General features: G+C 41.9%; 2 protein-coding genes across 3 annotated transcripts; both read left to right on the top strand.

The window, feature by feature from the left end:
• Positions 1-1,364: 1,364 nt before the first annotated feature.
• Positions 1,365-9,983, top strand: LOC103369961 (mitogen-activated protein kinase kinase kinase MLT-like; the record flags this gene model as incomplete). The annotated part of the gene is made up of 10 exons (XM_008298830.1): positions 1,365-1,500; positions 5,233-5,277; positions 5,384-5,414; positions 5,514-5,653; positions 5,764-5,826; positions 5,910-5,999; positions 7,886-8,002; positions 8,149-8,223; positions 8,376-8,529; positions 8,631-9,983. Coding segments are annotated over 10 exons (1,546 nt in total), but the record flags the coding sequence as incomplete, so codon positions are not given.
• A 531-nt stretch (positions 9,984-10,514) lies between these two features.
• cdca7a (cell division cycle associated 7a) lies at positions 10,515-14,371 on the top strand. 2 transcript variants are annotated; one of them, XM_008298829.1, is made up of 10 exons: positions 10,515-10,592; positions 11,234-11,374; positions 11,470-11,592; positions 11,688-11,891; positions 11,990-12,070; positions 12,177-12,368; positions 12,463-12,591; positions 12,689-12,838; positions 12,920-13,056; positions 13,146-14,371. In XM_008298829.1, the coding sequence occupies exons 1-10, from the start codon at positions 10,572-10,574 to the stop codon at positions 13,177-13,179; spliced, it is 1,212 nt and encodes a 403-aa protein (XP_008297051.1). In that variant the 5' UTR covers positions 10,515-10,571; the 3' UTR covers positions 13,180-14,371. The 2 variants fall into 2 exon arrangements, with proteins under 2 accessions (XP_008297051.1, XP_008297050.1); XM_008298828.1 differs by having other exon boundaries at positions 12,460-12,591.
• The last annotated feature ends 8,123 nt before the right edge of the window (positions 14,372-22,494 follow it).

Here is a 22,494-nt window from a genome sequence, read left to right as displayed (position 1 = left end):
TTTGCGCCACACCCCGCCGTGCGCGAATGCCGAGAAGCTTAGTGCGAGGACCCGTCCATCGCCGCTTGCGGCTTTAATTGTAATTGCATCTTGTAAAACAATCATGTGAATATGAAGTTCATGTAAATGCATGGCTATTGCATTACATATTAGCTGTGAGCCTGACTTACGGATGTAGAATAGTTAGGAAGTGCAGAATATGTGACATGAATGTTGCCATAAAGTGTAGAGACGGTTTGTCAGGAAAGCAGGAAGTGAAAGAAAACTTTATTTGGAAGGCGGAGAGGAAATAGTTTGAGGTGGGGAGCTTCAGGGTGAAGCGTTTGGAGGACTGGGAGGAGTGGGGCTGGGCCTTCCTGCCGGGGCTGCTTGTGTTTATGAAGAGTGTGGGAGCAAAGTTTTTTAGGGAAGTTCAGCAGGGATCTCCACAACAACACTGTGCAGCTCCACCTGCTGGGCAAAACAAACTTCCCCTGCATGATGTGAGCACGAGGCATCGTCCTGTAACTGGAATTTAAAGCGTTCGACTCAGACTCATCACATTCTGAGTGCAGGGCATCGCTGAGAGTTTTATATTGGTTTAGTTTTTTATACATCACTCCATGCTGTACTAAAGCTCCAACTTGTGTCAACAAATCCCTCAAAGAGACCAAAACTAACAGTAAATCAGATATTGTTTTAGCCAAAGCTACAGACACTGTGGCTGTGTAGTCAAGCATCATTAAAACCATCATAACTTTATCAAATTCTAATCAAAATTCAAAGATATATGAGTTTTAGGAGAGTGTTTATGAATGGTTAATATTATGAAACATTGCAGCTGAAAAATAGTGTAAAACATTCAGTATGAACATCGTATAGCTTCACTAGAAAACTGGTTCAAGATGAAGGAGAAGAAAGTAGAAAACCGTAGAAAATAGAAACAGAAACTAGATTTTTAGGAGTTAAGACACATTACTTAACCTCGTGTTGCGCTTTCCTTTATTCCTCATTATCATGTGTAATGTTGCTTCACCACGTCAGGATTATTGCCAGTATTACTGCTTACTTTTTTCCTCTAGTACTATTTTCGCCTTTGTATTTTATGTCTTATCTCTGAACTGAATGTGTTATAATCTGCTGCTGAAAACACTTCCCAACAAATGGCATTACTGCCTCCTGTATGAAAAATGTTCTTATTCTTAGAAATGAGATAAAGAATGAGCTTGGGGCTGAGGGCCACAGACTATATCGAAATGGGAAAATAAAGGGAGGTTGTTTAAAACATGGTCGGTTTTCATCTCGCATATAACAGCAAAAAAAAAAAAAAAGTGGTATAACACCAGCCTTAAATGTTGACATTGTTCTGTTGCTGTATGCTGAAGGTGTGAGATTGAAGCTACACTTGAGAGACTTAAGAAGCTGGAGAGAGACCTGAGCACTAAAGAGCAGGAGCTGAAGGAGCGAGAGCGGCGTCTAAAGATGTGGGAGCGCAAACTCATCGAGCAGTCCAACAGCCCGGTGAGTTCCTCATTATCCCCTCTTCACTTTGGTCCGTCCTCACCTTCAGGACAGCCGTCGTCGAGTGGCGGCGGCGGCGGCGGCACGTCGGCTCGTTCACATCTGTATTTCCTGGTTTTTCTCACTCGCCTTGAGAGAGGGACAGAATCCCCCTTCACCTTTTGTGGGGTGAAGTGGAAATGGGAACGCAGTGAAATGAAAATAAAATGGGAGGGAAAAGGGGAGCACATTATGAAACATTATGGGCAGTAGGCACTGGTGGCAGAACTGCATTTACATGTATAGCGGTGTCGTGTGAACGGCTGCTGAATGAGAACATTTGCATCATGATGATGAAGAATTTACATTGGGATGTAAACATCCCGTCTCTGACATGCAGTTTGCAGCGGTACTGTTGCCTTGTGTTTGTCTGCATTGCGTTATTTTTGCAAACATAGTTTAGAGCTGAAACTAATACTTGATTTTTTTATTACTGATTGATCTGTTTATTGTTTCCTTAAATAATGTTTTTGTCTGGAACATGTCAGAAAGCATTGGAAAATGTACGCTAATATATCTGCCAGCCCTACGGGTGACAGTTTAGTTATTATCTGTCCAAAACCACATCATACATGACAAAGAAAAGCATTCAATCCTTATTACGTCCAGCTTTTATTTTATTTTATTTTTTATTTTTGCATGAATTTGAATGATTACCAAAATATTTTTTTTCCAACAATCGACAAATCATTTGATTTCTGTTCATTTTCTGTGAGGATTGATACACAGTTGAAATAACCCCTCAGTCATGTACAGTCAGTGTAGATACTGTTGAAGACTCCATGCACACACACTAATAACACACTTTCTGTATTTGGTATTTGAAATACTCGATGAAATCCTTAAATCATTCCTGTTCCTTTTCTATACCTATTCTATTCCAGTTCCTGCACTGACTCTGCTGTCAACTACCCTTAAATGTCTTTTTTCTTTTTAAAAAAATCAGCTTATCTAGAGTTGAAATTGTCCACTTTTCTTATCTACACTTTATTTGTGCTTTGAAACTGATAGTTTCCTTCCTTTTCTCCTCTGTCCTCTTTTCCTTCACCCCTCTGTCTCCTGCTCTCGCACTTGTTTCTGCCTCTCAGCTCTTCTTACCTGTGGCAAAAAAGATAAGCGCCAAGTCGTTCTATCAGTCTAAGACGGAGGAATCAAACAGTTCGCAGATGTCGTGTCAGATCACAACCTCCGGTAACGAGGAGGTGAATCTGCAGTCGGTGATGAAAGGCTTTGAGGACGTGTTTTCTTTGGACTTTGTTCGACCTGTCCTGCACTCTGGCATGCAGGTCAACATGTGCGCCAAGCAGAACTCTTCCAGGTCGAGCTGTGTCAGAGAAGGACACAAAATCAACATGGCTGTGGAAAGGGGACACTTTCCTTGGTCTGATGACAGTGAATGAACCCCTCCCATGTCTGGTGTTGCAGCAGCTGCGTCCATCACATACTGTGATCTCACTTAATGCATTCTTGGTGTTGTGGAAGCACTGTATGAATTGCTAGTTAAGCCATGTTGTTAATTATTGACCATGAGTTTATTAATCATCACCGTGTCAAATTATAACACTATATTTCTGCTGCTTTGTAAGCTGTATTCACGATGTACATTCAGTAATAGCACCATGCAGCACAGGAACATAGTTACAATTATAGAATATATTTGAAACCCTCCACCTGTGGATATTATGGATGTCATTTACTGTATGCCTAATGTTCTGGATGTATAGTGCCATGCTGTGAAGAAAGAGCCATGTGAGCCAGTTGCTTAGAGAAGGCCAGGCTTTTATGATGAAGTGACATTTTGCTGACATTAAGATTGGCCAATTTGTTCTGGATGTGGTGGAGTGCAGTTGTTGAGACGCAGTCTCTTACCAGGATGAGAAAGTACATGTTTTTTCCTCTGACTGACCCAGGTTCAAAACAGTAGGAGAGGGACTTTGCTGTGTGACTGTCAGCTTCATTCTCTCATTTTACATTTTACTTTTCAAAACAGGCTTCTACCCAAGGCCTAAAAATATTTAATTTTCCACCAATGAATTTTCTGTATAGATTATAATAGAATAATTTCCTGCTTTTGACACGTTTTACATACAGTATCACACCATATGGTGCGACTGAATATCAGCCTCAGGACCTGCTCTTTACAGTAGAGAAAATCGTATTAGCATTAGTGTTCACTTAGGTATTATGCTTCATCTGGGGAAGGACATGCTTCCTTGAGCATAGCCCATTAAATTGTCCCCTTCGCTTGTTATAATCAGTCAGTCTCATGAGGATGTAATCCTCTGTATTCCTGTGTTGTTGCTTGTTAGCTTCCTGCCATGAGCTAATACCCCTGTTCAAACACTGCTTATACTCTTGTGCCATCAAGCCCTCGACATCTTTAGACCAGAAATAACAATTAGGACAGATTCTTAGCAGAATTTGCATTCCTCTGTGTGAAATCCAGACAATCCTAAAACATTACGCCTCTAAACTTGTTATTTCCTCAAACTAAAATAATCCTCCTTCTTGTTCTTTATGTGATTAATTTTCTTGCATCCTTCATTGTTTTGTTAATAAATTTGCTCTAAAAAAAACAACAAAAACTTTCTCCGAATCTCTCTCCCTTATATCCTTTTTATTACTTCCTATATCACAGTGACTACAGAACAAATATTGTGGCATGAGAATTATGTTGTATTGCTACAATAACCCAACTGTTTATGGTAGAAGACAGAGCAGAGCATGACTGATAACATTTTAATAAAACTGTAAAATGTATTGCTTCACTAATGTCTTTTCTTGTGACATTAACTTCATGCCACTTTATAACTGCCAGTATTCATGGCCTGGTTACCCATCATCCACTTAGTCCACATGGGGGCAGAATTGTGTGAACTAAACCCAACTCAAAGTCACTTCTTTCCTGCAGAATCCACACACAAACCCTGAACACTAAAACTGTGTCCCCATTTTACATGTGAGCAGTAGGTGCCTTTTTTCAGCCGTACATGTTAATAAAAGAAGCCCGGCTGCTCGTTTGTGTACGATACGCTTTTTGAAAAGTGACACTAAGTCACGCCAGTGGGACTTCGGCAGTGCCGTAGTGTTTCTGAATGTGTTTACTACCGGACTGCATTACTGGAGCAGGCGGAAAACCGCTGTAGGGCTGAGTGGCTTTATGAGGCACGAGCAGGCTGCGCTGAAATGTATGGCAGCGACCGTCGCCTGAGAGCGGCATTTAGTTCATAATCTGAGCTGCTACAGGATGTCATGGGAAGAAGACAGTGAATGGGGATTACTCATTCATTTAGTCATCTTTTCTCCAATTTTCCATTGCATTATTTCTGTCATTACACACCAGTCTCATGATCACAATGATGAAATCTCTATTTTGGCTGGCAAGTTTCTGCCTGATTACATTTAATGAGCAATAAATGATTTTTTTTCATTCAGAAGGATCACGTTAGGTCAGTCAGATGGAGATTTTTGTTTGATATAGACCATTAGGGGCAAGTCTTTTTAGTCGTACAGCAGCACAATAACTGGAAAAGTAATGGTTTCAAAGCAGGGAAAATATAGCTATTTTCCATTTTGATGACATTTACTTAAGTCTTGGGAGTTTTACTTTTAAGATCTGTCATAAATAAACACACACGATGTCTGCGTCCACCCAGAGTCTGTTGCTTTTATTTATCTTTTGCTTCTTTGCAGCTGCTGCCCACACTTGACATATATACCTGGACGGAGGAGCATGTGGTCAGTATCAGTGGATATTTCTTGTAACTGATGGATTGATTTTGATTTTAATGCAACATGACACCATCCCTGTTAAAACTAACATATCACTGTTTTATTCCTTCAGTATTTCTGGATGCAGCAAATGTTTGGTGCAGGTTTGTTCATTTACTTTCTGGGTAGTTCAGGTAATCTTAAATCACGCTCTTTGTTTGGGCACCGTGGTTGAACACTGCTTGTTTCCTTTTCTGTGTCAGGCGATGTTTCATGTGACATGCAGCGCTACGCTGACCTGTTTAAAGAGAATCACATCACCGGAAAAAGGTTGCTGTTGCTCACAGAAAACGACATGCGAGACATGGGGGTCAAGTCCAAGGGTCACGCCATGCACCTTAAGGCAAGACACAGTTACCCATTAACCACAGCTTATATTTTTTAACCCAGTTTTACAGGAGAACATCTGAGCTCACTGATATTTGAAATTAAAGAGAGTTTTCTTCTTGGCAGGGTGAAATCGAAAAGCTCACCCACGATTACCTCGGATTTGTCCACTTCCCACCGCTGTTGAAGGTTTGAAGTTACTTCCTTTTTTTTTTCCTTCAGAAGTGTTCTTCTCTGCACATATTTGGCCTTACACCCTCTTTCTTCCTAAGGATGAGCTGGAAGAGGAGTTAGAAGGGAGCAAAACTGTAAATCTGGAGTTGGTGTTTGGGTACCACTGGAAGCCAGGAACGGGAAAGTCTGTAAGTTTGTAAAGAAACACACTCAAACAGACATATTCTGCAGCTGTGAGCATCTGATGTGGCTCCTCGTGGGCTCTGTGAAGCCAAGAATTAATGAATATCACAAAGAAACGCTGTGTCTACTTTAAACATTTTGGCGATAATTGATAGTTTCTAAGGAGTTTCACAGAATCACATTTTTTCCATGAGTGAATCGGCCCCGCTGCAACTGAAGCTGTTTGTTCTGAGGATGCATGATGGCGGCTGTTATGCTGACCATTGAAGACATCACTAGACATGTATTAAACCAGACAAATAAACATTTCATTCTCAGCCATGTACCACATCCACCTCGACTTGCTCACAGCCCTTTGTTAGGGTCTCAAACTGTGGAGAAAGGGTGGCTCTTCACTTGCTGTTTGAATTTAATCAAAAATAGCCCATTTAGCCAGAAGTCATTTTCTTTTAAAAGGCAAACGTTATTTAATCTTTCAGCTGTTCATTGTCCCATCATAAATAGTCCTCTTTCAGTGTGTTCGGCAGGGCTGAAACGAGCCTGCTAATTGCCTCCCATTTCTTCTGACATGTGGTGGTTTAGTGGGTAGAAAACACAGCAGGGAGAAGGAAACAGGAGGCTGAGAAAATGAGAGCTAATTATTTTCCCCTGCCTGGTGTCAGGTTCCGTGTCAGCCTTGTTTTTACAAACTGGAAGGTTTTTTGCACTAAATAAAACAAACCCGCACTGCATTTTTTTCTTCGCCCCTCTTTGCTGGCGATGTCATGGAAGCAGCTGCACTTCTCAAAGACAAAATGAGGGCCTGCGATTGTGCGGCCACCATCTGACAGCCACTGAGGGTCCCCTACTAATGAGGATATCACCGTGCAGCCAAGTGAAAGGTGCTGAATTATGTATGAGTTGTCATTAGACGCACTCGGGTCCTAGGCATCATTACCAGACATTGTTTCTGCTGGAGTGATTAGACTAGCATAGACCTGGGAGCCCCGGTGCGACCGTCCAGGGCCGACACCAGGCCAGCGCAGGGCCACTGGTGTGTTTCTGAGCCAGAGGCTTGCTGCAGCTTCCCCTTTGAGTCGCTTCCATCCCCCAGGGACGATGAAGGAGAGGGCGAAGGCTTCTCAGACGAGTGTGTTAGTGCCACTCCTCTGATGTCTTTCTCTGTGATCACTACACAATGGATTGGCCTGTGCCATGAACCCTGTGTGGTTAAGCAGTGACCTGTGGCTTCGCGGCCAGCTTTTAGGGATTGGCAGAATCATTACTGCGTCGTCAGCATTCAGTATGCAGAAGAAGTGGGCTGGGGAATTGCTCAGATTTGTTCCTCCCAGTTTGATGTGCACCGTCTGCAGCAGTTCATGAGAAAAAGAAGGTTTTTTACCTCCATCTCCTAAAACCAACTAGTTTGCTGTGCCAAGAAATTAATCCTGGATTCTACTAAAAATACATTCGGTATTTAGAATTTAAACGTTTACATACATACATTTACTACTGTTTTTCTTTGTCATGGTAATTTTATAAAATGTGTCGTTTATCAGTGCAGTGTTGAGGCATTAATACAACAAGATGGAGAACCTGTTTCCATCAGGATCAGTTTCCTAAATAGACATTGTATATAAATAGCATTTATATAATCTTTTCTTTTGCAATTTATCTATAAAAGTTTGAGGTTATACTTTCTGTTCTCGCCCACAATATGAAGCTTCGTGGCCTCAATAACTTGCCACTGCCATTAAACTACCTGTAGGTTGTGCTGTTGGTTTATATACAAGATTAAGCAAATTCTCCTCACAAAATAGTGCAATTATAAAACTTTTCCATACATCCATGTTGTTTGTGAGTGCACCAGACCAGATCTACATTATCTCACCATGAACTCTTTTCTCTCAAGGACTGCAAATGGAAAATGTACATGGAGCTTGATGGAGATGATGTTGCCATTGCTTATATCAAAGATGTCATCTTTAGTGCCAACCGGCAAGATGTGGACATCCTGCGCATGACTAAGGTGTCGTAAGAAACACAATTTATTGATCACGTTTTAATCAGTGTTTACTGCAGTCTGACCTGACTGTTTGTATTTTAGCCACGATGATGTTACATTGTGGTTTGCTATGGCCTAATTTTTAATGAACTAATGTTGTTTCAATGCAGCCACCTTTTGTGATGGACAAATGGATTGTTGGACTACAACAGAACCAGAAAGTCGACTACACAGTCAATTATGAGGTGAGTCATTTCAGCAGTCGTATTGTTCACATCACAAAACAATACAGATATCGTCCATTTGAAAATTCATCAGAGGAAATCACAGAACAATATGTGACAACTTTACACTAAACATCACTTCACCCTCCTTTGCTTTTATCTTGACACTTCAGAATGATGTCAAGTCACCAAAGTGTACCAAACACAGCTGCCCGGTGACGTGGAGTCTCGGCGGTGGACAAGACGAGATCAAGACTGTGGAGCTGGTCATTGGAACAGCACCAACTGACACAGACTGGAACCCCAGGAGGAACAGATCAAACTCTGGTAATTGTTACATTTATAGTTGTGTTGTGTTTGTTGGACTAATAGAAATTGTTTGTGAGGAATTCTGTGGATGGCATTGAAATGAACATCTTCTGTTTTAGATATCGATCCAAGATGGATGTACAACGTGCGGCAGAGGCATATGACCCAGAAATCGCTGCCGCCGCCTGCTCCTCTGTCTCGCTCTGAAGCCCGCACTCTTCCTCAGTTCCTGTCTGTGCATGAAAGCCAAGTGTCTTCTTATGCTGCAGCTGTGCGTCGCTCTCCAAGCCGCATCCACGCATCTCCCTGGAATGACTCGCGCAGCTCCTCGCCAACCGCCAGCCTGCCGGCCAAACTTGCCACGCTCCATCTGGGGTCAAAGGGCAGCAGTCCCTCCAGCACCACATCAGAGAGCACCTCAGAGAGGGATCGGCTGCTCAGCGCCGGAGCTTTGTACGACTACCGCAGAAACGCTTACTTTGGCAACACATTAACTGTAGAAGGTGGGCAGGGGAGATGGACCAATAGTAGAGGTAACCATATTCATAATAAAACCAGCAAAACCTCACGGCAGCCAGGGAGGCCACGGTCCAACAGTTACAGTGTCGCATCACAGAACCGCCCACCAATGATACCGGGGATATTGTCTGTGACAGGAAACCTTAGTGAGGAAAAAGAGGCGGCGAAAGCCAGCGAAGGAGGGTGGATCAAAGTGGAGCGTCAGAAAAGATTACCGCGTCAGGACCATAAACAAGTCAGAGGTCGACCGAGGAGAGGGGGCAGGGGTGGGCGTGGTGCTGGTGGAAGAACTTAACGGGGGCCACACATGAACTGACAGCTTCTTGTACGATGAACATGTCATGCACTGAGAAGGGTTTACTCTGAGTTATGTCTGCTTGCACGCTGAAAAATGAACTGCATACTATAAGAGAATCACAATCTTGTCTGATGTAAATATGTATGAGGCAATAAAGTGCCACTTCCTTTTTTAAAAAACTGGCTCTTTGGTAAATATAAACGAGCCTATATGCTCAGGATGTATTTATTATTATTATAAAAATTGACAATTCGTTTTTTTCCTCTTTTTTTTATCACCTGTTAAACGCAAAAGTGGCTTCTACTGCTATGGTTACAATAAAATTATGATGTTATTTATAAACATATTTTTTTACACAAAACAAACCAAAGATTACTTAAAAAAGATTCAATTCTTCCCATCCATATTTTCTAAGTTTCCTCTCAAGTGTGTCTGTTTCTGTGGGCAACAGATACATTACTGATTCAGAAGAGTGGTGCGCCTCACCTCAGTTTGATATGTTCTCCTTGGTGCTTAAATCGTGTTCACATCCTGCTGTTCACAGAATGATGTCGCCCTGTTTTTCTCTCATCTCAATTGTGCTGCAGTTTGTAGTCTTATCTTCCCTCGATATTCCCTTTTTGTTCAGCTTTATTAAATTGAAACTTTCCTACTTCCCTGCCTTGGTGTCTCCTTTGTCAATAAATCTCTATCTTTTAATTTCCTTACAATCTAACCCACATAAAGTGTGACTTCAATAGTCACATAAACACAGTTTCATATATTTTACGTGTTGCTTATGTTTACGCTGTTGTAAGGTGAAATTTCAAAAGCTGAATTAAAGGTGAAGTCATAATCATAAAATTGGATTTTGTTAGACAGTTGGACAGGAATCAACAGATTACCCGCCTTGTATGCAAATTAACTAGTAAAAAATTCGCGCCAGGGTGAAGTACATGGAAGATACATAGCGTGAACGCCTCATTAATTTATTAGTGAGTAACATTTGTTTGTTCTGATAAAAGCTGAACCTTATAAAAAAATCTTAACAGGGAGTTTTGGTTGTTGTTGACCTCTTTTGTATCACACGAAGCCTCTTTAGTTGTTGAATTACCTGGTTTAGTTTTATGCCGCTGCCAGGACCTGGCGGTGGCGCGGGAAATGAACGGAGTGTGAAGCTGCTGCTGCAGGTCCTGCTTTGTTCACTGCAGAGCTGCTGCTGCACGCCGTGACTGTGTGGGACGACTTTTAAAGGGGGAAAAAAATGCCTTTCACTCGCTCAAAGGTAAGAAAAGATAAATTTGCATGCAGTATTGTGCATCTTGCAACTCCTTTAAAGTTAAGCAGACTATTTGAGTGTTTGTTAGATTACAACTTAAATCCAAAGTTTCATCTATAGGTTAGCTAACGTCTAAGTTTACTGGCTGGAAATATTTAAAACTCGACGTGAGAAACCATCAGTTTGTGTCCCACTGTAATAAATAACCATTTAATTTAACAAGTTTTACAATTAAACTGCTCATTTTTGGTAACTAACAAATGTTATAAAGGTGAAGTTAGCTTAAGTTGCATTTTTACCACCACAACCCACTTACCTACATCTGCTAGCTTTGTGCTCAGGGGTGTGTCCGCCCTGAAACTTCAGCTCAGACATTAATCCATAAAACCCTTAACTGGAAATTAAAAATTAACTTTAATTAGTAAACACTATTACAAATTTTACTTTGTTTTTTTGCAGCCCAGACATAATCCATTTGAGACCCTGCAATAAAGACCATTTTTAGACAACACTCTATTGTTTGAGATATGATTAGGAAACCATTTACAACCTGGCCTTCACCTTCATCAAAGAGTTCTTGCCGACTGTCTAAAGTGCACATTAGCAGCTGGTTGTCTTTGTTTTAACATACCTGTTGTTCTGTACAGAAGCTGGCGGCCCAGCCTCCGTCCACCAGGATGAGTCTGAGGAGCTTCCGCAGCGTCCCGCTGGTTCCCATGGAGACGTCGTCCTCTTCTTCTGACGACAGCTGCGACAGCTTTGGCTCAGACGGAGGCTTTGCAAATACGGTAACATCAAAATTCCGAGTTTGACCACAAATGTAATCCTATCAGACGGTTGTGACCGAGGAGGCACCATCTGCAACTAATGTTTGTCTGTTCAGAGGAGCAGCTTAAGACAGACGAGGAGGACGGCAGAGAAAGCGAAGATGTTTGAGGCTACATCAGAGGAGGATACATGCAGCGGGTTTGAGGAGAATGTGATCAGCCGTCAGATCAAAGCCATGGTAAGTTTTTGGGCAAAATGCAATTACAGCGCATCTCTGAACCTTATCAGACAACACGGCGGTCCCCTCTAACTGTAAACTGTTTCTTGTTTCAGAAAGTAGTCGCTGAACCTCCAAGACAAGGCCGCCGGTCGAACGTTCTGAAGGTTGCCATGACGTTTCCTTCCAAAAAGAAGGACAGGAAGAGGCCTGCATCTGCACCACTGCCTCAACCTAAAGCCCAGGACTGTGAGGAGGAGGAGGAAGTGGATAACTTCATGAACAAGAGAGCCCTGAACATTAAGGAGAACAAAGCAATGGTACCAGTATTAAATACGTCACACTACAAACTGAGCATCGTCTGCACTTGCTTGTTGTGCCATATCTACTCATTCACTGATACCTGAATTATTTTTAGCTTGCAAAGCTCATGGCAGAGCTGGACAAAGTGCCTGGACTCTTCCCAGGAAGACGGATGGCAAAGTCAGCATCAGTCACGGTACTGTATCCTCAACAAAGAAAAATAACTGAATGTGTTGTTTCACATTTACTCCACCACGTGGCTGTTTCATGTTGTATTCATTTTCACTATTTATTTATTTTAGCCCCAAAAGGCACCTCGGCGCTCTATGGGAACCCCCATGCGCTGTAGGAGATCCTCAAGACATTCGTCTCGACCCCACACAAGGTCCCGCTCGCTGGTGGACGGACCCCCGAGCCCAGTCTCAGAGGAAGAGCCCGAGGACAAGTTCAGTCTGGTTCGCAAAAGCCGCTACTTTGAGGAATGCGATGACCCTGTAAGTCAGTGTTTTACAGTATCAGAACGTTTTCCTCATACGCTGATCATGTGGGCATTATTCAGATTCTACTGAACTACTTTTATTTCAGCAGCCACGTCGTCGCTCCTTCAACGGCACCAAGGCCATCCCTCATGTGGTGCGTCCTGTGGAGGACATCACAGAAGTGGAGCTGCAGAGAATCTGCACCAACGTGCGGGAGAAAGTCTACAACAGCTCCACTGTAGGTCTCAGTCAGTGTCATTCTGAAAACGGCTGCATTGGTCCATAAGGCGCAGTGACTAAAGGGTGACAATTTTTATTTTGTTGCACATTTTCAGGGATCCACTTGCCACCAGTGCCGCCAAAAGACGACTGATACCAAAACTAACTGCCGTAACCCGGAGTGTCTCGGCGTGAGGGGTCAGTTCTGCGGTCCCTGCCTCCGTAACCGCTACGGAGAGGAGGTCCGTGACGCTCTGCTGGATCCGGTGAGTGTCTAAACGTACGAGACTGTTTGCATTTGATGATGTCTGGAAGCGAACTCATTTCATTGTCATTGTCCTTTGCAGGAGTGGCAGTGTCCGCCATGCAGAGGGATCTGCAACTGCAGCTTCTGTCGGGCCAGAGAGGGTCGCTGCGCTACAGGAGTGCTGGTTTATCTCGCTAAGTACCACGGCTATGACAACGTGCACTCCTACCTGAAAAGGTGACTGCTGCCTTCTGTGGAGTTAATTTTTTTCCAAATTTAATTCAGTGTGTTGAGCTTTAACACAAATGTTGCTTTCTTCTCTGCAGCTTGAGGAAGGAGCTGGAGGAGAGCAGCGAGTGAAAGGTGGAGGAGAAGCTGCAGATCCTGGACCTGACTGACCACTTTTATCTTTGAAGCATCGCAGCACGATGCTTATTGTTCCTGTTTGTGAAATTTTAAAGTTTTTGAGCGTTGACTGACATCTGGAGGAGGCACAGTTCTCTCTGGCTTAAAGCTTGTGTTTGTTTTTTTGTTGTTGCCACGTTTTGTTTTCTCGTCTGCTTCAGGAGTTGAGACCTTACTTTAACACTGGTTGGTTGAAAACAAAAAGAATATCTCAACTGCGATCTTAACGTTAAGATGATGGCCTCATCCTAACATGTACATAAATCTTAAGCTTGTAAAAACAAAAATCGACTTTATAGCTGCTTTATGACGTTGACTTTAGACCTGTTTAGATGATCTGCTGTATTTTACATTGTTTTAAATGTACTCCTTTCTCTGAATTGGCCTCCAAGGGATCCTTTTTTTTTTTCTTTTTCTAGTTGCAAATTTTTATGCTTGTGTTTTTACAAGTTGTTTATCCTTTTGGTATAAAAAAAAAAGAAGCTTTACTCGGGATGTCCTGTAGAAATGCCCCAGTGATCTGCCTGCTATGAGGGGGGGTGCAGGTGGAAAGGGCAAAGACTGAGGTCCACTGCTTCCCCCTTTGAAGCCGAGAGGAACCGTGTGATATACTACAGCGCCTGGTTAAATATCCTTCATTAGATAACTGTCACTAATGGTGTGGAAACAATTAGCACACTCTAATGGGAATCTCATACCTGTAAATCATTTTATCCTGTTAAAGCACATTCTCGCTCTGCTCCAGTCTCTTTGGCTCATTTTCTGCCTTACACTGTTAAGTAGGAATGGTTGAAGGTGCCACTGAAGTGGCAATAGAGTTATGGCCTGCATTTTCTGTTCAGAAGTGTCACACTCCGCACGAAATGACATGGAATTAACCTTTGTGCCGTTCATCTCTGAAATGTACTTCATTTGACCTGCGGTAGGAAATACACTGATTATATGATACAGTTTGAAAATAATCAACGGTTGAGCTTTCTTCTTTACTGTAATGGCAGGTGGAGGTTATCTTACTGGCTGCTTGTGCTTATCAGGCTCTGCAACCCCAACAGTAACGCCGAGCTGCTGAAGGGAAGCTCTGTTCGCGGTGATGCTTGCTTTGCGTTAACTGTACATTTTCATTAAAGCGTTAATCACTACCGAATCATGTCAACAGTGTGTGTGTTTTTTTTAACTTGACCATCACTCAATCTAAAAGACTGGCAGCTGTAATTACTGTTATCGAAACCTGAATGGTTGTGGTGACTGAAGATGTTAAGAACTGTGAAGGCAGGAGGTTTATCTCCTTTATTTTTTTTTTATCACGGTTAGCTTTATGTACAGACGGGGTTTATGGTAAGTTTTGCTTTCCTTCACAGAGTAAACCTAACAAAGCTGACATTATCCTACGGGGCTGTCACAACCGCCACACGGTGAGGAGGTCTGGGTTGTCACTCAGCTGCCTGCGCAAGCTTGAATGGGTCAGATAATCACCATTTACAACAGGCTGCATTAAGGGCACTACACAAATCAAAATACAAATAAAAAGGGATTAATTGAGCTTTTCGAGTGTACGGAAAGCATTTAGTGTACACGTTGTCCTTTTGTACTTCTAATATTGAGCCGGCGTATTCAAAATCAGGGGTGCAACTAACATTTTTGTTCATTACTCAAATTTGTGAATAGCTTTTACAATATTGTAATACTGAAAAAAGGCCATAACAAAATTATATCTGATCAAGAGTCCAGTATTCACCTGATCTGAGAAGTTGGAAACAGGTGAGTAATTGTCATTTTGTGCAATAAAAGATCTAAATAAATACCAAAATTATCCATCCATCCATTATCTACACACCACTTAATCCTCACTAGGATCGCAGGAGGGCTGGAGCCTATCCCAGCTGACTTAGAGTGAAGGCTACCAAAATTAAAATCAAGGATATGTATTAAATTTCTACACAAATCCTACAACTATCCCTGCAGCACAGTATTTTAGTGGTTGGCCGATTCCAAGCCGGGTTATTGTGAAGTTATCTTTAGGTGAAGGAGAAACATCGACAAAGACCAACGTCACTTCCTGTAGATTAAACTCCTAAAGATATATATTTACACACTGCAACTCCTGCACATCGCACGAGGCTGTTCAGGTTCACAATCACTTTACTCCTCATTATTTATGACTTTTTTTTGGATTTTTTAAGGCATTTTTAAAATTTGTCCCCTGCCTTCACCCTGAGTCAGCTGGGATAGGCTCCAGCCCCACCGCGACCCTAGTGAGGATTAAGCGGTGTGTAGATAATGGATGGATGGATGTTTTTAAATTTTTTATTTTTTTTTTAATCGTGACTTGTTATTTTATGAACACTGTATGAACATGCAACAAAAAAGGTGACAAGGGTTTCAAGCCTCTCAGCACCAACAAGTGAGTTACTTCTTACCTTCATTGTTCCTGTCCTGGTCCATCTGTCCAATCTCTTATTGTAGTCGTCACTGCTCTGCATCCTGCAATGTTCTGAGTAGAAGCACATACAAGAGAAGAGGATTAATACAACACACAATGCATGCAGGACTCTGAAAACTGGATGTGATGAACCTTCACAACATTAAAACATGCATGATTAATAATTATTCCATCCTGTGCAACCTGGACATGCACAGAGGCAGATTCACAGCCTGTGTGGCATTATCTTCCAGCTGACTGATCCACTGGGATTCTTAAATGTAGAAAGAAAACACCTGAGCTTTTAGGTAGAAATTCATTTCAAAATTAAGTTCAAATTTGTACACATATAATTTTCCTGACATTTTAAAGCTGCTAATATCTGTAACAGACACCAGGAAGTTCATCAGTGTGCACCTGTTTTCATCTTTAAAAAGCCACTACAGATGATCCTCAAACACTGTGTGCAGTAGATGGTAGAAATAACATCATATGAAACTTCATGTAGTTCCATTTATGATGCTGCATAGCAACAGAAAGCTTAGTAACTGTTCTGAGTGGATTAATAGAAAACTCATAGTGAATGCACACAAAATGCACATTACCTGTCATGCTACCCCGACGTCATATCACAAGCAGAAGGACTTTTTAGGTAAATTCAACATGTCAGGCTTGCTTGCCCCAGTTTGAACCTCTCATGAATTAGCATTACACTAAACACACAAGCATTCTCCTTTTTAAGCAACATTGTCAGACGGGGGGGAATTCAAAGCTTTATTCTCTCTCGTCTCCTTTTGGGAATTAGGTGGCACTATTGACATCACTCTGATGTCTGTAGCTATAATAAATACGTAGCTGGAGCCAGCAGCCTGTTAGCCAGCGCTGTCATTAGGCCTGGACATCCGAGGCTGTCACCCTGAATTATCTATGAATAGCCCCACATGTCAATTTTATTTATTTATTAAAAATAAAAATAAATTGCAGGTGAGGTTAGAGGAGGTGGAGGGAGAGTTATCTCCTGTAGCGAGCCACTGCTGCCTCATCGACAAGCTCAGGATCGGCCTCCTGCTCTCAAGCTGCACAAACATCTCTCACAGCAAACAAGAGGAAGCGTCAAAGCCTCATCATTTATATATATAAAGTGTTATATATGTTTAACAGGTTTTTGTCTGCATGCAAGACAAAGTGTAAGCATCAGGCTTTTTCTTCATTTTAGCACCAACACTGGTTCATAATCCTCAGAGAGGGTAAAGGACAGCAGTTTTCATGTAAGTTGAGTTTTGCCTCATTGCTCTACAATTTCCCATCTATTACAAAAATAGTCTGTAACAGGTCCGATTAGTGAGATTGAACAATAATAAACGGAATCCAGGTTTTGAGAAAACATCACCAGGTGCTGTAGTTTAGTTTGTTGCTTCCGGCTGTTTGTAGGAGTCTTTCCTCTGAGTTTATCAAACACCTGCAGCATCAGACAGCAGCAGGGTTCATATGAGGATCTGTAGGTTTCTGTAGTTAGATAAGTTACCATGAGGCGAAACCTGAACAGAATTTTCAGTGTTGAACCTGGACCTCTTCTCCTGGACTATTTAAAGGGTTGGTTGCTCAAATGATTAGAAAATAACCAAATATTAACAATTAAAATAACCTATAAGATGTATCAACGTCACTCCAGCTGGTAACTAAAACTGTCCGCCCTGGTCTAGCCTAAGGCACACCATTGAACATGAATAAATAAATCTGAATAATTCCAAATGGGAAGACTTTACTCAGCGTAGAGCTTAGCTTCTTAAATTTTGTATTTGTTTTTGCTTTGAAAAAAATTTAAATTGTGCAATTATCAGGTTAAAATCGAATCCTTTCTGGACTGGGCTACGCCACAGATGTTTAGAGATCCTAACAATTCCACTGCTGTTAGCTTAGCTCAGCATCCATTCATCCGTCCATCCATCCATTATCTATACACCGCTTAATCCTCACTAGGGTCGTGGGGGGCTGGAGTCTATCCCAGCTGACTCAGGGTGAAGGCAGGGGACACCCTGGACAGGTCACCAGGGTGATGCATCTGTCACACCTGTCAAAATTAAAAAGAATTATCTTAATAAGTTAGATTGGTAATGAACGTGGCAGCTTGAGGAGTGCAGTATGATGCAAACAGAGAGCAAAACCTGAACCAAACCTGCTGGTGGAAGTCTGGAGTGAAAAGGGAAGAGAGGTTAGAGATGAGGGGACGCACTAATAAACAGGGTGTGGTCCTGATAACTCAGACGTACACTGTTTTTTACTCAGTACACAACCATTTCTAGACAAACTGTCTTAAACAGTGAGATTTGGAGGTGCTGGAGGCAGATTCTGTGCATTTGGAGAGAGCCAGTTTAGCTGTTTTCCTCCCAGTTCCCAGTCTTAATGCAAAGCAAACCAGCTACATTATTTATACACTATAAAACTACTGCTTTGAGGTTTCAATTTGCCCCTTGATTAAAATAAAGGGACTGAACCACTTAATGGTATTTATGTAGTCACATTCAGTCACTTTATAAATTTTCTGTCGTTCCTAATTAAATCTGCGAGTCTCGTGTTCATTAATAAATAATTAATGAAACCATCACCATATACTAATATTTTTAAGGCCATATCAGTATGTACACATCACTGTCAATACAACATCTCTTCTATTTTCCTCCCTTTTTCCCTCCAAAAGGAACATTTCAAAAACTATTATTAGTATAATAAAGATGCACTTGAAAATACTAGTCCTGTATTAAATACCAATGATCATCCACTTTGGGGTGATGAATATTTAGGGAAGTAATTGTTTACAACGCTCAAGCATTGAGCTGATCTGGTAATCAGGCTATGAAATACAATATTTATTCATTAGAGCAGATTTAATGAGGCCTTGCGGCGCTAATTATGAAAACCAGTGTAGCAGTAAATGAGTAGCGCACGGTGGCGGGCTGCGGGGTACCTGTAAGGAGGGACTGGGGGTTGAAGTGCCCTGAGTACCATGGCACAGTGAGCAGCAACACACAGCAGCCACTGTGGCCGTCCAGCCCACAGCTATACATCACCGGACCTGCAGACAGGTCACAGATGGGCTCCACGTCCCAGCCTCCCCCCCCCTAGCTCTCCCACCTTCAGGAATTAACGCCGGATTTCCCCAAAGCGTCTTAATGTCCAGATCGTCTGCTTTATTGCACGTCAACACACAGCACAGTGGAAAAAAAATCTCAGTACAGTGGAGCTTCAGAGGGATGGCAAGCGAGGCTTTTAAATATTCTCTCATTGATGGAGTGCCAGCTAAGAGAGCTGAAACAGGTTGAGCGCTTATTCTGCAGTTTCAATTTGTATGCAGGTCTGGAGATATGTGGTAGGATTTCACAGCATAATATGGGTTTTGATTGACTGATATTTTCATTATGGCTGCAGGGTAGCGTGAAGACTGTTAATTTGCTTGAGAGTCCTGCAGGTCTACGGTGATTGTAGTAGAGCCAGAAGAAAAGCGGAATAAATGAAACTCACAGGGCACAATCACAATCTGTGGGTCAAAATCAACTGATTAATTATAATTTAGAATCAATCTGTCAGGCCTCTGTAATAAACACCCTTTCAGGCTTGCTGCTTAATAACCAGCTTTACATGGTACAAATGTAACATGGTACACGGTGGTGCAACACGTAAAGTCATCACTGTGAATACGTGCGCTGTAATTGGGTAAATACTCGCACATTTCTGACAATAGATCGAGACAACACACGAGGATGAAAAGAAGAGTTACACCGACTGTTCCTACTTTTTGATGCAGCTCAGCAAGAAGACTTTCCACACAAGAATCTCCCACTGGCTCTGACCTCTACATCCTCTAAAGTATAGTGAGGAGAGTGCTGTTAAATGCATAGTGAGTGACTCTGGGTGGCAGGAGGCTTATGACATGTTCCTTTCCTCCTGTTCCAGCCTGGAAAGTGATGGAAACAGCAGTTTGGTCCAGGTGTCAGGGACATTATCAAAGAAAAGGGCTGCCTGCAGTTGCTCCATCTCACAGGAAATTGCCAACTCACCCTAACAAAGGAAGGCATAAGTGCACTTGCTGCTGCCTTCAAGGGGAGCGTGATAAGATGACATTATAAATACAGAATTGTTCATGGAGGTGGAGGGGTAGGCACATCAGGCAGCCGAACTTGACAATTCAGTTTTTCATGTACATGTCTAAAGCCTGTATGGGTTTATCTAAAAACAAAATCAGCCTCTTATCCAACGGGGGGATTCACACATTTTGTAAATGCGCTGAATTGTAATTGTGAATGTTAATGCTTGAAACTACTCGGGTCTGTCGCAAAGTTTACAACTCCAGCTGCGGGACAAGTGACGAACCTGAAAAAAAAAAGACAAAGATATAAACAAGGATGTTAAAAAGGCAAATGAGAATTATGCAAATCATTTCCTGCACACCTTATCTTATATATAATAAATTCACAGTATATATAATAAGTGTGCAGTGACCTGTAAAAAAATTAAAGACGAATTTTCCAGCGGTGTCTCTGCACATTTTGCAAATGCACAAATAATTACGCGAATTTTAATTTCACGTTTAATTGGATGCAAAGTCTTTTCTTTGCAGTTGCCGCCATAAACACAAGAAATTCTCCCAAAGATTAAAAAATAAATAAATAAAAATTAACATAAGCACCCAAAACAGATGATCTATGGGTGGCTCTGATAAATAATGTCGAGTAGACTGTCATGCAACTCTGCTGCTCTTCATCATGTGGAGATTTATAGTTCCCTGTGACACCTGAAGGGGGAGCTCTAATACAGGTAACTTGGTGCACTTTGTCTCTCCTCAACTTTCAACAAGTTTTTCAGGAGTGGAGGAGAAAGTGAAAAAGGCTATCAGAGCTTTACCTCACATATCACACATTATTTAATCATATAAAATGACGCGCAGCACAAACACGCCGCTCTGCAACACTCAAAGAGCCTTATTAAGTGTGACAGAAATTCTGTATGTTTTGGAACTCGGTGTGTCTTGAAGGAAGAGGTGGTGAGAGGTGGATCAGAAACTGCTGCATCTGACGCTGAATATTCAGAGATTTGACAGGAGGGCGATGACATTGTCTGCGCACGGTGTTGTGAAACTTCGCATTAAAATTTCTAAAGGAGTCCAGCAGCAGTACTGACTGTAGGAGGGGAAGAAGGTGGTGGTGGTGGTGGTGGTGGTGGGGGTAATTATGACCAGGGGAACACAGGGCTGTAATCTGTAAATCTATTCTTACCCTAAGTAAGAACTGGTACATTGGATTGATTTTATTGAGATCATACATTATAAATGGGGCATGGAGGAGCTTACAGCCTTGAGATGGTGGTGCTCACGTGCTTCATTAATTTTTACTTCATTAACTCTCTCCTTCAGACCCTTCAACGGAGAAATTCATTGCCGGCCATGAATCCAGACTTACAGGCGAACGGACAAGCCCGGGACGACTTTCAGCGGAGTGGATACACCGAGCGGTGCTGTCAAAACAAATCAGTAGCACATGAGACATGCATAACCTCGAGTCAATCTGTGTGTGAGGTCACTTCTTTTAAACTTTACATTATTAGTCAAAAAAAAAAACATAAGGAATAAAAGTTCCCATTGCAGTCACATTGAAATGAAATCAATTTAGCTGTCAGAAAAGTCATTACAGCTGCAGAAAACAACAACAACAAAAAAAAAAAACGGTGGAAACTGTTTCTGGAGGAGAAAGAATCCACTAGAAATCAGTGTTTCTTGTTAATTCTATTAAGGAGATGAGATTCTTCTATTGACAGCGAGACATTCTGGAACAATTATCACTATTGCTTGCTTTCAGAATGCATCAGTGGCTGGTTAAAAAATCCAGCGTGATAATTACACAGCCTCGTTCTTACTGTATTTTCTTGCAGCGTGTTTACTTGCTTCCGTGCCTCTGTGGTTACACTAGGTGCTTCGGCGGGTTTTCTTTTTTGTGTCACAGCAAGGAATTTTCAAAATTCCCAGTGGGCCCTTTAGAATGGACCATTTGTTTAATATTATAGCCTTAAACCCAACAATATCAATCAGTCATGAAAGCACCTATGCATGCTGCTCTGCCCTGCGTCACCATTAACTCCAGACAAGTGACGGCCTCCGCTGGATTGCAAGGCGAGCAAAGGGAGAGTGTCGGGAGGTAAAGAGGGATAAATGGATGGTGTCGGTTTGCCCCCCTCCCCCACCTCCCCTCCAATCACTCCCACCCCTCTTTTTTTGTGACCTGTTCGGTAACAATATGTGTGTATTTTTGTGTGTGTGTGTGTGTGTGTTGCAGTGATGAAGCAGCTTGTGAAAAGTTAAGAGTGAGACTTGAGCTGCAGGTGACAAACAGGGTGTGTGCTGGTGAACCACAGCTGGCTGCACAGGTTGGAGGGAAATTTGCATCATTTGAGGGTTTCGACCTCCAAGAAATGTTTTAAGAAGAGCGAGAAATAATCAGCTTTGAATAGTGAATTGTGATAAATATCTATTTTTTTTCCCTACAAAAATGTTAATTGTTAAGAATTATTTTACCCTCATTAGAAAAAAAAATCTATGAATATGCAGATTTTTTTGTTTGTTTTAAAAAAAGATCACTAAAAAGTCTATTCTCTCAAAGTTCCACATCACACCTGTGCATATTAGATCACGACTGACTTCCAGACTAGTTGTCTCACAATACATACCAACCGTACGTTCACTCAGCTTTACGGCGAGCACAGAAACTTTCAGTAGAGGAATGCGAAAACAGCGTTTTAGTGTAAAACTGTGCACACATCATTCTGCACTGCGAAGGTTTAAACATCCAGCTAAAGCAACCAAA

The sequence above is a fragment of the Stegastes partitus genome, unplaced genomic scaffold, assembly GCF_000690725.1.
Source record: "Stegastes partitus isolate 25-593 unplaced genomic scaffold, Stegastes_partitus-1.0.2 Scaffold1353, whole genome shotgun sequence".
Classification (NCBI taxonomy): Eukaryota; Metazoa; Chordata; class Actinopteri; family Pomacentridae; genus Stegastes; species Stegastes partitus.
This window is presented reverse-complemented; position numbering and strand designations above follow the sequence as displayed.

Bases quoted from the DNA above. Each gene is read 5' to 3' on its own strand.
- cdca7a (XM_008298828.1), top strand. From the start codon at position 10,572: ATGCCTTTCACTCGCTCAAAG. The intron at 11,892-11,989 runs GTACCAGTATTA...AATTATTTTTAG, and splicing joins TTAAGGAGAACAAAGCAATG to CTTGCAAAGCTCATGGCAGA. The intron at 12,071-12,176 runs GTACTGTATCCT...TATTTATTTTAG, and splicing joins CAAAGTCAGCATCAGTCACG to CCCCAAAAGGCACCTCGGCG.